The sequence below is a fragment of the Corvus kubaryi genome, unplaced genomic scaffold (assembly GCF_017639235.1).
Source record: "Corvus kubaryi isolate FWS band 111438036 unplaced genomic scaffold, C.kubaryi_AGA036_p1.0 76, whole genome shotgun sequence".
NCBI classification, from domain to species: Eukaryota; Metazoa; Chordata; class Aves; order Passeriformes; family Corvidae; genus Corvus; species Corvus kubaryi.
This window is the reverse complement of record NW_024582063.1, coordinates 15,023,860-15,039,526: the sequence shown is the minus strand read 5'-3', so window position 1 is coordinate 15,039,526 and position 15,667 is coordinate 15,023,860. Positions and strand designations below refer to the sequence as shown.

The following is a 15,667-nucleotide window of genomic DNA, read 5'->3' as shown; positions in this document are numbered from 1 at the left end:
TTGTGTGTGTTGGTTGGTTTTTAGCGGTGTTCTCCATCGAGGTGTCTTTAATGGAGTGTGAAGTTTTCTTGGCTTTTGTGCCAGGAGTCTGGTGAGCAAAAAACAGTTGTCTGTTTTCCAAAGAAGTGCTGATCCTCAAGAACAGCGAGTGTAGCAGCCTAAGCATCATGAGATTAAAGAAGCTTTTGCATCTCTGACTATTCAAGTTAGGCAGTGGCAATATTAGGTTCCTGAAATTATAGAGGCTAAAATTCTTCGTCTAATTTGACTTTGCTATTGTACAGTAAAATTCACTGATGATTTGTCTTCTGACAGTAAAGGCAGTAAAGCTTCTGTGTGATCTATGAAGGAAGAGTGACTAAAGGCATTGCATAGTTTTTAATCTGTAAATTTGATAGTCATCAGATAAATCTGACATGACTATTTGGGCTTACACCTATACCACATATTAAAAAAAGAAGAAATAAAAAGGAGATTACTCCTTTTCCTGTAGAGCTATTAGACTTCTGTTGGCAATTCTGGATGTTTGCTAATATGGTTCTAAACAGCAGATTTTAGGAGTGGCATAAAAAACAAACCTCTGACTGGAATTTTGGGATAAGAAGTAGTGGGTTTGAAGAGAGCTCTTGATGGGTTTGGGTCTTCGTGGGTTTTTTTAAGGTCTTTGGATAGAATAACCATTCATCTCCTGACTTCAAGGATTAAGGTGATAAACACTTGTGCTTTTGTTTCGTTGAGATCCCATCAGCTGTCACAGAACATAATTTTGGATAAGATCTTACCAGAGCGCAAGTAATTTAAAACTGCTTCTCTTGGGAATGCTTTCAGGTGATGGTTTTAAAAAACTAGCTGATGGGAAGATGTTGTTGAAATCTAGGGTTATCAGAGTCCTCCATATCATTGTGGCTTCAATTTTGTAAAGTATCAAAATGGGGGTTTTTTTTAGCTTAAACAAAACAGAAGAAGTCTCAATTCAACAATACAGCCAATCACAAATACATTGGTATAAGAGGAAACCTTGCTGTTAAACTCAAGAAGAACTGCATTCTTAAAGGCTTTTAGAAATCTCTGGGGAGAAGGATCAATTTGCAGAAAAATACATTGTACTATACCTATTGTTATAGACTGAGGCCTTATTCCAAGCAGCAAAACTGAGTGACTTTCCTGGTTTGTTTTGTTGTTATTATTGTTGTTGTTGTTTTGTTTGGATAACCTTTTTTGTTTCTTTTTGTGACTGGTAAAGAATTCTGAACACTTACAACGAAATATCTGGTGCTAACAGTGACTTTGAATAAGAACAGTTTAGTTTATGTGTATTGTATTAACTGTGAAATAAGCCTTTTCCCAATAGTCATAGGCAATCTGTAAGGTGCATCAAACACTCAGTGAAGGAATGTTCTACTTGTCTCCTACTTGGAATACTTACTTCATAAGGATGTCATGTATCTCAGCTCAAGTTAATCTGCTGCATTTGCTCAAGGAACTTAGCTAAAATCTGCTGCGAAAGGGAACAAGCTGTATTCAGCTGTGGTTGCTGTATACTCAGTTCCATCTACCAATTTCCACCCATAAGTCTCAGCACAGCCCCCTTGAACAGGGCAATATGATTTTAAGCAATACACTTAACGATATTCCTTGCTCCCGGAAACTTTTCAAGTTGATGATTCTTTGATATTTTTGTAGGGAAACCATTGTGGGAGATCTTGTGGTATAGCATTAATCATCTCATGAAGACTAAGATGTATCACTGCTCTGAGCACCAGAGCATTAATTCTTGCTTCAGTGGCTTTCCTATGTAAAATATTGATTACTTAGATTAATATATGCAAGCCAGTGTAATATTTTTCCAGGAATAAAGAGGGAGATAGCACACCCATATATCATGAGATAGAGTCAGCTTATGAAATTAGTTTTCAACACCAGGTTTATTGTTCTGTATGTCAGTCCCCTGTAAAGAAAGGACAACAAATAATCTTAAACAGACTTCTTTACAAGTAATTCCCTTTCAAGTGTGACTTTTGTGTGGACCACATTAAGGACAAGGATCACATTTCCAAAAAACAAAACTCTTACGTTTTGGGGAAGACAGAGGTCATGTGTCAGGGTCTGACATGTATATAACTTTAAGAGGTTCTGTGTGTTAAGGAAATTCAAGCAGGAGATAATGTCCATAGCCAGGCCATTACTTGGGGTTTCTGTTGAAATAAGGTCACACATAGACTCTTACATGTACCAAAGTTTTGATTTGCCTTTGGAGTTTTGTTCCTTTGCTGTTTATTCTAAAAAGAAACTGCCTCCTTTCAAATGGATGCATATAAGATTTCTGCTTGGTTGCTCAGCCTGTTTCAGTTATTGCAGTCTCTTGTGCAGCCCAGCCAGAGCAATCTGGGGGAAAAAAATGTTAACACTGTCACTTTTTATCATTTCTAGACCAGTAAAATTAAAAACATCTCTAGTGCACTCCAATAATATAGGAAAGTACTTAGTATTGCTTTTAGGGACATTTACCATTAAATCAGGCTTTTATTTTAATGTTAAAGAATATTATATTTTCCTTAAGTATTTCCAAATGGCCCATTGTGCTAAAAGAAAAGATTGTAGGGTATTTGCGGGATCAGAAATTTTTGTGTCTGTTGAAAAGCTAACGATAGTGTAATTTTTATGGTATTAGAGAAATGTCTCAGACTGTGACCTGTGATACTTTGAAAGAAATTTTCGTTAAATATTAAATGATGTTGCAGAGATATTTTAGAACTTGAAAAAGATATTTTATGTTGCAGGGTTTTCTGGGTTTTTTTTTTCAGTATGCTTCCTAGGATTGGCCTTACATCTGTTGTAAGCCATAGAAATTATTTGGAAGTAGACAATAATATCAGTACAGCTGTTAAATTCATCCACGGCCATTCAAACACCCTTACAGTGGGCACTCCCATTTTGCTGTTCTCACCTACTAAAAAAGTGCAGCTTGGAAAAAAATTATATTCTCTTGTTTCTATTGCGCTACGGATCCAATCTTTCATATTCTTAAGTTGATTTTACTCCCAGGGAGGCTGGTGATGCTCACTTTTCTTAATAAGCCGTGCCTGGATGAAATTTAAAAATAAGTAGTACAATCATTAAATCAAAACGTATTTCATCTTTGGTTCTATTGTCCAACATGTTGTATTCCCTTTCACATTTGCATCATCAGCAGGTTTCACCAAGCATCATTTTTTTTCCATCATCAGTCTTTCAATAAAATGTGAAGTATTATTCCAGCAGAAGAGAACCAACTCAGGGCATTCTTCCTGGATGAAGTAAGATGTGAACTAATCTTTTTTTGGAACTTGCTTTCCATTCAAGTCTGCACATATCTGATAGGACTTCTATCTAAATTCTGTCTTTCTAGATTGTTCGCATGCTGCTCTCACAAGATGTTGCAAAAACCTTTCTAAAGCAGAGATAGGACATGGGTTTCTTCCTTTTGGTTTGAAAGGGCAGTTATCTAATTTCTGTAGTGATACTGAAAAAATATGGTGTATTCTTGCTGAATCAGTGCAGGCTGTTAACTGCATGTGACTTTTAATTGTATCTGTCTTAGATTCTAGGTGCACATAAGCGGTTTGCTTATGTTTTCTAGTATTTTTGTGGAAACTTCATTTAAGTTAATTGATCTGTAGTTTCAGGGTTGCTACTTTTTGAGGAAGCTACATGCAGGCACAAATTTGACTGTAGCTCACTGAATATAAACAGTCTGAAGTTAGTGCATATGGTTTCCATAACTTGCAAGTGGAAATAGGAAAAGAGACTGTAGAGCCAGCACCTGAGAGACATGGCTCTCTGAACTGTTTTGAGTATGTGAGTGAGAATTAAGATTGTTCCATTTGCCATGATCCCTCTTGTGCAGGGTGACAGATAGAGCTGTGGGAGTTACCATGTTGTTTCCAATAAGGTAGGATCAGAATTCTTAAAAATTTTCTGGCCTACCCATCTTTCTGCTTTTGGCTGTGTGTATAGCCCAGAAAATGTTAGTTTTGTTTCAATATGTTGTCAGTGATATGTATTAGAGCTCTTCCAGTGACCTGATATATAAGTTTAGGCAAGTTATTTTACCTTTGTCTACCTTCTTATCTACTCACTGTTTTTCTTACAGTTGACCAGTATGGCTTTGATCTTTAGGTGGCCTGCAACAATTGTGCTGGGGCTATGAACAATTCTCAATTATATTAGGCTGGCGAGAAGATTTCAGGGTTCTCAAGATCCCTAGAAACATAAAGCAATGAACAGTATTTTTGCTCCTGGGACTCGTCAGATGCCCAGCAGCCCACAGCAGAGATACCATTCCTGCCAGTGAAACAATGTGTATCCCTGTTTCTCTTTTTACAGCTGAGATTTTGGGATTTGTTATTTGCAAATTTTGGTCTATGACTTAAAAGCTGTGAAAAAGTTGGTCATCTCTGGCCTAGGCACTAAACAGTTTTCCAGTGACTTTTCTATTCATTAAATGCTCACTTACCACTATGAGGCCCGGCTGCTGTCCCAGTGCTCCACATAAACAGGAGAGTCACAGACCAAGAACATATGTGCTCAGTTGTTACAGCCTCAGACAGCTGATTGTGAAATTTGCCTGCTTGAAGACTACTGTGAGACTTTTCCACAAGGGAAAACATTAATGTTATAATAGGTAAAAAATTAATAAATGTTGGTGGCTTAAAATTAAGATTGATCCCAGTTATATGGGTGGCAGGGATAGGGAGCAGGTAACCATGTTGCTGTGACATACAGAGTTGTGACTTGCAAAATTGTATACAAAGCAGAGAACTTGATGGCATTGACTGACTAATTGATAGCATTCTGATTACACACTCAGACCAGCGCATTTTGCATGTATGTTTTCTTTACAAAATGGGAGAGAGTTGGCACAAATCCTAACATTTCTTATGCTATTATGGGAACTGCTGATCAAAAGAGAATGGGCGTCCTGCATCTTTCCCACTTTTTCTTCTTCCTCAGATTCATAAGGATGAGTATTTGTAGTAGTCACAATATCTTTACTATTAGTCATTTGTATCCTGTAGAATAATGTTAGTGTTTGCTACCATCTGTAACTGCTTAGCACATTCTTTCTTCTCTTATCTTCATTTTTAGCTGCACATCCTTGACCCCTGGACCCAGCTGTGATCGTTTTAAACTACATATCCCTTATGCAGGAGAAACACTCAAATGTAAGTTAAAAAAATCTTGCAGCTGCATCTTGGCTTTTCTTTCACTGTTCTGTGTCTCACTAATTTTCCAGTGTGTCTGTCTAACTTTATGAGTTTTGAGATAGATGTGTTTGTTATTTTCTCTTAAAGCTTCAGTTCTAAGAACACACAACTATCAAGAATATGTAATATTTAAGATAAGTTTAAAGGCTTCTGTGAGACTACAGTTTTGAAAAATTAGTTCTAAAAGCCAAAAGTCACAACCTATCCCCCTGGTACTTCTAATAAAATGTTATGACTAGTACAATCTCATGACCATTTTTAGATTCATTTTTAAGTTGTATATGTTTTGTGTTGTTTCTTTCTGTCTCTTTTAGGAGTATTTCTTTATGAAGCTCCAATAAAATATGTCAGTCTGCTGTTTTATTTGGTATCTTTAAACAATGACTGGTATAATTGACCAGATTAGAGAAATGTGAATTTGAATTTTCTGATTTAGTGGTATTCTTAAATCATCTTTATGCTTAGAGGACCTGTAGACAGCTAGTTCATTTGCCCATTCTTAGTATGTGTTCTGTTTGTCTTAGTTGGTGTTTTGTTTCAAAGGATTAGAATAAAATTTGCTTTTGTATATTTTTAGAAGGTAACATTTTCTAAACACTTGAGCTGCTGAAAAATGATTGTGTTGTTTTTTATCTCTAACAAGTGGAAAATGAAAGAGGATGAAGAATTTTAGATAAAGTAAAATTCAAAGCTTGGCATTTATAGATTATGGGCAACTCGGGTAAAGCCACACCTAGAGTACTATGTCCAGTTCTGGTCTGTCTGTTACCAGAGCAATATGAACATTGGAATGAGTACAGCAGAAGGCCACAAAGACGATCAAGAGCTGGAGGATCTGTTGTATGAGGAGAGGCCAAAATAGCTGTGGCTTCTTAATAAGAGAAAGCTCAGGGCAAATCCTACCAATGTTTATAAATATCTGATGGGGATAAATGAAGAAGCCTGGCTCATCTCAGTGGCAGTCACTGAAGGAAAATGGTCACAAATTGAAATGTAGAAAATTCCATTCAAACGCAATAAAAATTATTTTGCAAGGATGGTCAAAAAGTGGAACAGATTGTGCTGAGAGCTTGTGTAGTTTGTGTATCTCCATCCTTGGAGCTGTTCAGAACCCAGCTGGACGTGACCCTTAGCAATCTCCTCTGTCCACCCTGCTCTGAGCTGAGGGGTTAGACTAGGCAGTCTCCAGTGGTGCTGTCCAGCCTTAGCTATCCTGAGAGTCTGTGAAAGAATGCTATCTGGAGGAGCAGGTACTTGGTGTGAACAGAAATGGTAAGCATTTAAAACACTGCTTTGATAGTATCCATTTAGTTCATACACATGCTGTAGGTCTCCAAGACATTTTAAATATTAAGAATGTTATTGTATTCCTTCTGCAGTTTTGGGGGGTTTTTTGGGTTCTTTTTACATTATGACATGCATTGGAAGTCCTTATTCTTTATGACCAGAAATCAACACAATTAAACTCCTTATATTCTAGAAGTACCCTAAAGCTTCCATTTGGCACTTGTAAGGAAAGTTGTCTTTCCCAGAAGTTGATCTGGAAGTTTACTCATGTGTTCAAGAGAGGAGCCAGGCTCATGTATCAGCCTACTATGGCTATTTTGACTTTTCTAAATATGTGAAATTATGGCTCAAGAGGCTTACTAATTGTTCTTTCTCACAAAATAAAATTGGAAGATTTAAGTCCTAGCTAGCAATTATTTTAAGAAAAAAGAAGTGGCTCTGCATTTGTTCAGAATTCTTGTAAATCATGGTTGTATTATGTGAAGCTGACTGCCCTCCCAGGTAGAACTTCTATTTAAAAAATTGTTACAATGTGTAGTAAACTCAGCCTGTTGAGTTTTGATGTGTTCTGCAGTGCGTAGTAGATTCCACTTGAGTCTTGTTTGACGACTATGTTCAAGATGCAGTCAAAATAAGCTTCACTGCATGACATGCTTTATAGAGTGGTATCATGTTCTATGGGACCATCTTCTCTTGTACAGGTCCATGTTTGTACATTCTGAGAGATGTCTTATTTCAAGTAGAGGCTAAAGTTGTTCCTGATCCGTAAAAGAAAATGGATAGACTGAAATCCCATATGCAAGTGCACAGGCATAAAGACTATATTAATATATTAAATGATTGTAGTCCAGTTCAAGTACCTAGAAATATGATTATGGAATATGCATTACATTTCAGTATCAAGAAATCTGGACTTTCTTCTCCAGTGTTCTTTTTTTTTTTATGTCACATATGCAATTAAACAAAAAAACTACAGTGCTGCTGCTCTCTCCAGCTTTGTAAAGCCCAAACCACACTTTAACCGTATTATGTATTTTACCCAAGACAACTGAAAATGGTGTAAACAAGTGTATCTTTTTCAGAGGTATCTAATAACAGCTGTGAATTCAAGTTCTAATAATCCTCCACATTTCAGTGTTACGTGTTTGAAAATGCTGTGAATCATTAAGTCTCACAGCAAGTGGAATAAATAGTGATATGAGCAGATTCAAGAAAGCTTTAATAATTTTGTGTTTAGATCTGTAATGATGTCAGGGGAAGACAGCCATAGTGTGCAAACGGAGATGTTTAGATACTTTGTTGAAGCAGTTGCTGGATATGTTATCTTTCAAGGGCAGAGTCTTTCTGCAAAGGAAAGTTGCGAAATCTGCCAGAATGAAAAGATTGGCTAAAAGTGTTCAGCATCAGATGTGGTACCAAACACAGGCTGAAGTGTGTAGTTCCTTTGTGGTTTGTGTTATATCCTCTTTGCAACAGATTAGGTCTTTGCATATCATCAATCATAACTGCTGCCACTGCACAGGCACCCTCGTAGCAATCCCAGTGTGTTGGAAACTGTTGGTGTGCAGCTTTAGGGAAGTGTAACTGCACAGTGCAGTCCTGTTTTCCAAAACACCAGAAAGTTCACAGCTTCTTGAAAAAGGAGAAAGTGTACTTGCAGGCAAGGCTAGCTACCTGTAGTGTAAAAGAATTGGTTTGTAAACTTGGGTAGGAGCACACATGTTGTGACATAAGAATGGCTTGTTTAATGGGGTTTTTTAAGATGTTGTTCACCTTACTTTTGCGTGTATGCAGAGCTGCTGGAATGTTACACTGAACAGTTACTCAGCTCCAGCGAGGGACCTTGGAGATACCCACAATTTTATATAGGAGAAAATATTATGGCAATGTTCAAGATAAATAGTTTATCATAGTAATTGTCTTCCATCACACTTCAGAAATTTTCCAGTGATGCTTTCAAGGAGGCACTTTTGCTTTATTTTCTTCTGTAAGGGAAGTAATTTTTTTGTTTGTTTTCATGGTGGGAATACTTAGAAAACTTGAGCCTAGTCTTGCTAGACTGTCAGTTGAAATCTGAGACATCTATATTGTTTTTATAAGTTCATCCACTACTCAATGTTTTTGCATTAAGCTCCATACGTTTCTCTGTATTTGAGTTTTCCAAAGTTCTTAATTGGAGTTTTAATTTCAGGAAGCCTGTCTGTAATACCCTGTAAGAGGCTGAATCTGTGTTCCTAGAACAAAACTTACTTTGTGTGGTTTGCAGAGGTATCCTTTATTGTTAACTGAACAGCAGTATCTGCTTAGAAAAGTTTAGTATTCTTTCTGAGGAACTATTTGTGTATTTTGAGGCGAAGTGTTCTGTAACTCCTGCAGATACTTTGGTCTTAGTTGATAAAACATCAAGGCAGATATCAGCAGAAATTGTCAGGATAAACAGAGTTATAAGCTGCAATAGTCTTTACAATTAAAATATGACATTAAGAATCAAATTGCAGTTTTGTTCCAGAAAACCTTGGAATATCTTGGGTTTGGCTTTCCTTTTTCACTCAAGCTTTCATTGCTGCTTGCTAGGGAATCTGACTTTTTTTTTTTTTTTTTCTTTTGCTCTTCACATTTTCTTTTTCAGGCACTGATGCCTCCTTCCCTCTCTGACCTTGAGTGCTGTCATCTGGAATTTCACAGTGATTAAACAATGTGTTGCCCTTGCAATGCTACTGTTCTCTGTGGCCTCTTGAACTCTAGTATTTTCATCTTCTGTCTGATTTTCACTGTTTTTATGTGAGTGGATTATAGCTCTGGGTTCTACTGCCACCACTTTGGTTTCCTTGATCCTGAGGAACATTTCCTTTGTCTCATTTGAAGCTTAGTTTTTCGTTTTTTGCTTCTGATTTTTGTTTGTTAGTTTCTTACTCTTTTTAGTTATGGGCCTTAGCAGAGGAAATCATTCTTGCTGCCTAACTAGTCTAAGAATATTGCCCATAAAACATGGTACAAAATTCCTTCTGTTTTTATTCCTGTGATGGAACTCTTTCAGTAAGTTCATCCAGTCTTCTTGTGGCTTTCTATTTTAAGGAAGTAATTAAGAACAAACAAAAAGATAAGTATAGAGAACAACCCGACCTCCTTATTGCCCCTTTAAAGGCTGCTTTGCCAAGTTATTCGTTAAACACTTTTTATTGTGCCAATAAATAATTGTAAAAATGATTTTTCAAGTTACTGTAAGATTTAAGATTCACATAAGTATGTTGCTACAATGCATGTGTTAGTGTTTTGTGCACCATTAGGTTATTTTACACAGGCTGTGTTTTAGTTGAGGCTCTTAACGGGAAGGACTTTCCAGTTGCTGTAATTCAGATTATACTTAGGTGTTATCCTTACCTGTGTGATAAGTGTCTTTTTGCTGGGTCATGCAACATACCAAAGATTTTTCCAGGCAATGTGTTTTCTAAAGTTTGGCTGCCTCTGGCTTTACGTGGCAGAAGTAATAAATCTTTTTCCCTCAATAACCTGTTCATTATCTGATGAATGTACCTAATGAGAGTGTCAAGAGAGAGTCTAATCTTTTCACTATATTTATTTGTTCTTTGAATACAAAGTTTACAACAATATTTTCCCGTTTTAAATAATCACTTTCACTTTTGCTCACTTTTTCTTATGTTCTGGACTTCTCTTGAGCAAGTAAATTACAGAAGATTTTGCAGTTTTAAGTCTTAGATAGTGTATTTCTTCATCAAGAGAAGTGACCTTAGAAGTATCTATGTACAAGTGTGGACTTAGAGAGGTTTAGAAGGTTTTAAGTTAGGCCTCCCCAGTGGTATTACCATAGTGCCTTCCCACCTTGCTCTTTCCCCCTTTTTCACCTGTTTGGGCTGCACATACTGGTAATGGTCTCTAATCCATATGCTTGAGTCTATTTATCCTTTGTCTTCACTTTTCCTTTTCTCATCTACCCAGTGTCTCTGTTTTAATTTCTCCAGTGTTGCCTGGCCTTAATTTCTACCAGTATCTTATCCCATCTTGAATTATCTGGTGTTCTCATCTTTGTCCTCTTCAATTCTAGTGCTAAGGTTTCTGAGAAAGCAGTTGCCCAGCTACAGAAGTGCAAATTACTGAGCTCTGAGATGGTCTTGATGCCATCTTGCTCAGCTTGGGATCCAGTTTACTTACTTTTATTCCATTTTTGCAAGTTTGCCCACTTTACAAAACAATATACTTTCTGTAGTCTTACAGCATTTTTTTCTCCTACAGCAGCATTTGTCAGTTGAAGTTAAAAAAAAAGACCCACATCTGCATCCTTTTTTCCAAGAATCAAATTAACATCCTTCAAATGCTTCCTATAGATTTTTTTCTTTTCTTGGAAAAGTGGGACTTGATTCACTAGCCTCACTATAGGTGTGTTAACTCTGAGGTTCCCAAGAATACCTTGCTTTGCCCTTTCAGCTTCTGACCCACAGGGCACTGCTCTCTCTGAAAACCATGTGTCACAGCTGCCGTAAATGTGCCCTGAGGCATCTCAAATGACACTAAACAACTTGTTTTCATCAGCTGCACCAAGTTTGTGGAGACTGGGTCTTTCACAGCTTTGTGAGTGGTGGAGTAGCTAGAATTTCTTCTGGAGTGTCACAGAGGTGCAGAGAAGTTGGTTTGGATTTTTCTAATACAATCAAATATCTTTTTTTTCAAATTGTCCTTCTATTATGAGATGGTTTTGAGTCTTTAAGCTGGCTTTTCTGCCTTTCCCTTTCTAGATATCTTGATTCGCACGTCAAGCCAGAAACTAAGCTCAAAAACATCATTTACTTGAGAGAATAGCCTGTCAGCAGCAGTACAGCAGTGCAATAGAATTACTCATGTATATTCTTTCAGTAGTAGTAGTTTTGTATTTAACAAGTTTTATTGTCATTTCAGGAACTAATCTTTCTTGCCAAGCAATTAGAAATGGGTTCTATAGGTATTATATTACTGTATTTGACTTAAAGCCTGCAGAGCAAATTCTTTAGGGTGGAATCCAGTGACAAGGTTTCCAGGCAGGTCTGCATTTAGCTAATTTAAATCCTTTCATACTGCTGACTGCACTGACTTGGTATCTTGGTTGCTGGTTGTAGTGAGTAACTGATTATTTTTGTATCTGTAAAGACAATTAAAACCAGCTGGTTTAGGTAAGGATTTGTTTATAGAAGAGACTGATCAGTGGTAGTGGTTCTTGTCTACAGTTTGCATGGCTACTAGAAAAGACAGGTTAGAATTTTGATTGATGAATAATATAATTCTACTGGCTTTTTCTTTTTAATACTCAACAAGAGCACTTTCTGTATTTTCCCAGAACTAATTCTGCACAAGTCTGGTCTCTTGCTTCTGCAACTTCCTTATTATCTGTGAATGCATTTCATTATAAAGTTGCACTTGGATTTCTTAAAAGCCAAACGGGTTGATCTCCTTCATAACAAATTCCATTCAAATTGGCCTTATTCTAGGTTGCAGTGGCCACACATGTTTATTCCACATACTTAGTGCTGACTTAGAAATTCTTGGTGTCAGAAGAAACTGAAGCATATAGATATCCTTTCAAATGTAGAATTTGGGAAGTTAACTGGTAGTCGGCTTCCTAATTTTGCTGCCGTTGGTTAAGCAGGGATGTTAATGCTGTGGCACTCTTAGCATAACATTTTTCAGTACTACCAAATTCATAATATGGGCTAAAAAAGAAGAAAAATAACCCCAAAATGAAGTTACCAGGAGAGGAAAAACTGGGTAGGACAGTGGAAAGTGATTGTAGGGATTTCAGAAACTTCTCTGTTTCTTGCTGAGAAACACCTGTCTTGGTTGTAGTCAATTCTTATTCCTCTGTTAGATTTGCATATTCATTTTGATAGATGAGAAAAGAACAGCCCATGTGTGTTTTAAAAGAAATTGCAGACTTAAGTATTAATGTTTCTATCATTTTGTCTGTGGGGAGCATATGAACTTTTCTTTTGAAGTCCTGTGAAGTAAAAGATTTCAACATTTAATGCTGTTTGCCCGAGGAGAAAGAAAGGAAGAGAAAGTAATATTTTTGGATAATTGGAAATGTAATTCCATCAAAGTAATTATTGGCTGGTATATCTACAGCAACGAGATAAGTATGGTCTGAGTGAAGGTTTTGCTTGCCTTGCTCTTACACTGGAGTGGTCATGGTCAGTAGTGCTGTGGAGCACCATGCAGTTGGCCTCCGTTGAGGGAATACGGGCCAACATAACTGAAACTTATGCAAAACTAGAAACTCGTGCTGGAGATGCAAGAAAAAGGGTATTTATGTCATTTTGGTGAGAAGAGTAGAGAATGCAGGCCTATATTGATTTTTTCATTGGTTTTTTTCCTCCAAGGTCAAAATGGTAACCATTCTCAAACTCTAAGCACAAAAATTTTGCAAATGACTTTAGTGGCTAAAAGTGTTATTTTTTTTTACCCCAGCACAATTACATTTGAAGAGGGTAAGCCACAGAAAACATCATGTAAGCATTAAAGATAGTACTTGCTGTAAAAATGGCTCTTTCTAGTAGGTCAAGACAAACTGTTAGCTTGTGATTCAAAATATTTAGCACCTTATATTTTGTAAGCTTACTGCAGAGGCTAGTGTTAATATTTATGTCAAGTAAAACCAGATTTGCATTGGCTGTTGGGATTGTTTAAATACCTTTTATTTGAGTGTAATGAAGCATTTTTCATTTATGCATCATAGTCCTGCCAAGTAAACTGTTGACTGCAGTTTTAATTTCTCTGGATTTTGATATTTAACAAGAACAAAATTCAGATTTAGGATGGGTTCTCTTATCTGTAGTCTGATTTGTTACGGTGTGTTTTTGCTGCAAGTGTGGAACTTAGGAAAATAGCTCATCCTCATAGCTGAATAGGGCAAACTCCTTCCTTGGTGCCTAAGCCTTTTAGAGTCAAAGGTGTTACCTTTTCTGCTCTAGTATGTAAATTAAGCAAGACATAAGTGAGACTGTATGGAAGGGGTGAGCACGGAGCAGAAATGTTGGAGAGACTGGAGGTGATGTGTATGGATGTCTGATACAGTTTAAAAAAAAGGTTCTTTTTCCTTTTGTTTTAGGAACTAGCTGAACATCTTTGGATTCATGGCTGAAGTGAAACTTAATAGAATGACACTTGACTGAGGGAATGCTTTTTTCATTTTTAAATATGTTAAAAATTTGTTCTAAGGTCAAATCTCAGGATCTTTAATAGTAAGATGCTGTATTTAACTTCCAGAACAAAAGCCACTGATGATAGAGAATCGCTGCTCTTTTCTAACTGTTAACATTGAACTGGAAACAACATTTTGTTCTGTACTTCTTTGTCTCTATTAAATTGTCAGCCAGCCTGCGTGAGGTTTGATTGTAGCACAATAAATTAGGGTTTACATTTGGCTAAAATCCTATAGTACTGTAAGAAGGAGAGCATAAATGATACATTTCTGTTTAGTTAGAACATAAGAACAACGGCATCATTTTTAGTTTCCATGGGGTTGTAAAATGTTTTGAGTATGGTCTCAGCAATAGTGTTTTGTGAATGTATAATTAACAGGCACTGAAATACTAGTTTTATTTATTTTGAAGCCTAGAGAACCTATGTAGCTATATAACATATGGCCTTTTGGAAATTGAATATACTATAGGAAAAATAATCTTGAAATACACATTGGCATTAATATTGATATATTTGGTCTCAAAGTGACTTTTATTAAAAGGACTTGGGAATTTGGATTTGAGGCATGTTTACCTTGGACAGGTAGAAGCAATTTTAGCAATTATAAGTAATTATGAGTAACAGAAAATCAAATATCACAATGTTAATTTTTACTCTGGATTCTGTCCATTGTACCTGAATAGTTCTTTGGTGTCAGTAGGTCATGAACACTTTTAAAATCCAAATATTTGCATAGTTGGTCACTCACAGTGGATAAGGACTCATAATGCCACTAATATTTAGTGGAAGAAGGGGTCTGACAGAAGGTGGTAAAGAACAAATATGAGCATGTGAGGTAGGTAATAGAGTGGTTTGTCCAGCTGCGACATGATGTACCTGACCTCAGTGTGACCACACATCACACATGAGGGGTCAGAGAGAGGGTACCATCCCCCAGCAGGAATGGTTGCATGGCATATGCAGCTGACCTGAACCCCAAATTGTTAAAGTTTACCACCTAGCATGTTAAACTAATAATGCCAACTTTCATTTAGTGTTGTATTGAGCACTGCATACATTGATGTATGGGAGCTGCTGTGAGTTCTCTCTGTGAAAGGAAAGAGTTTGTACCTAGTTGAACCTCCATGTTGTACCTACTGCCACAGCTTTCCTGAGGTTCACCCCTTCCTGTGCAGCTCGTAGAGGTGGATACGGTTTATTGCCGATCTCACTACTCAAGCATAGTCTTGAAGCTGCCTCATGATGTGAGGTTCTGTAATAGTTTTTCACTTATCAGATGTGGAGGTGTAACATCAAAAAGACACTGTGATTTTGATCCTTCTTTTATTCTAAGGAGCTTTTTTTAGTGTGTGTGTAGTTGGAGTGCAGCTCCTAAGTGAGCTGAGCTGTAGATATATCTATCTACTCTGTTTCACCAACTCTGTTAAAGCAGGAATGCAGAGAATGAAAAGCATGCAGCTAGCACCTGCAGTGTGAAAAGTGTGCTAAATGAGTTACTTAGCATCACACAGGAACATGGCAAAAGCACAGGTACAGTCCTTTCCTTTGGAGTAGCATTGGGCTGCCTAAGTAACAGGCCAGGCTTTTTCATTGTGCTGTGTTCTAAGTTATTCATAACATGCCTCTTTCAAAACTCAGTCAAAGAATGTATTAAGGTGAATCTCCTTCAGTACATAACCTCAAGTTCACTGCTCTTTATGTAGAAATTGATGGGATTGTTGAAAGAAGCCATGCATGACATTTTAATTGCAGTAAATATCAAGAAAAGGGTTGTGTTATACTGGTGTACGAACTACCCAATCTAGTAAACATCAACTTTTCTGAATTCTTCAGTGCTGTATTACAGTTGAGGCAATCTAGTAATTATTTTCTCTTACTTAATATAGATGCATTTCCTGTTGCAATTTTATATCTTTTCCTCCAGGACTGGTGCCTGTTTCGTTCTT

At 36.9% G+C, this 15,667-nt stretch overlaps 1 protein-coding gene across 2 annotated transcripts in view; it reads left to right on the top strand.

Moving 5' to 3' along the window:
• BABAM2 (BRISC and BRCA1 A complex member 2) overlaps positions 1-15,667 on the top strand; it is a 171,790-nt gene that overhangs the window by 14,648 nt on the left and 141,475 nt on the right. For both annotated transcript variants that reach the window (XM_042051606.1, XM_042051605.1), the window contains exon 3: positions 5,128-5,204. In XM_042051606.1, coding sequence (XP_041907540.1) covers positions 5,128-5,204 — 77 coding nt within the window. The remainder of the gene's footprint in view (positions 1-5,127; positions 5,205-15,667) is intronic.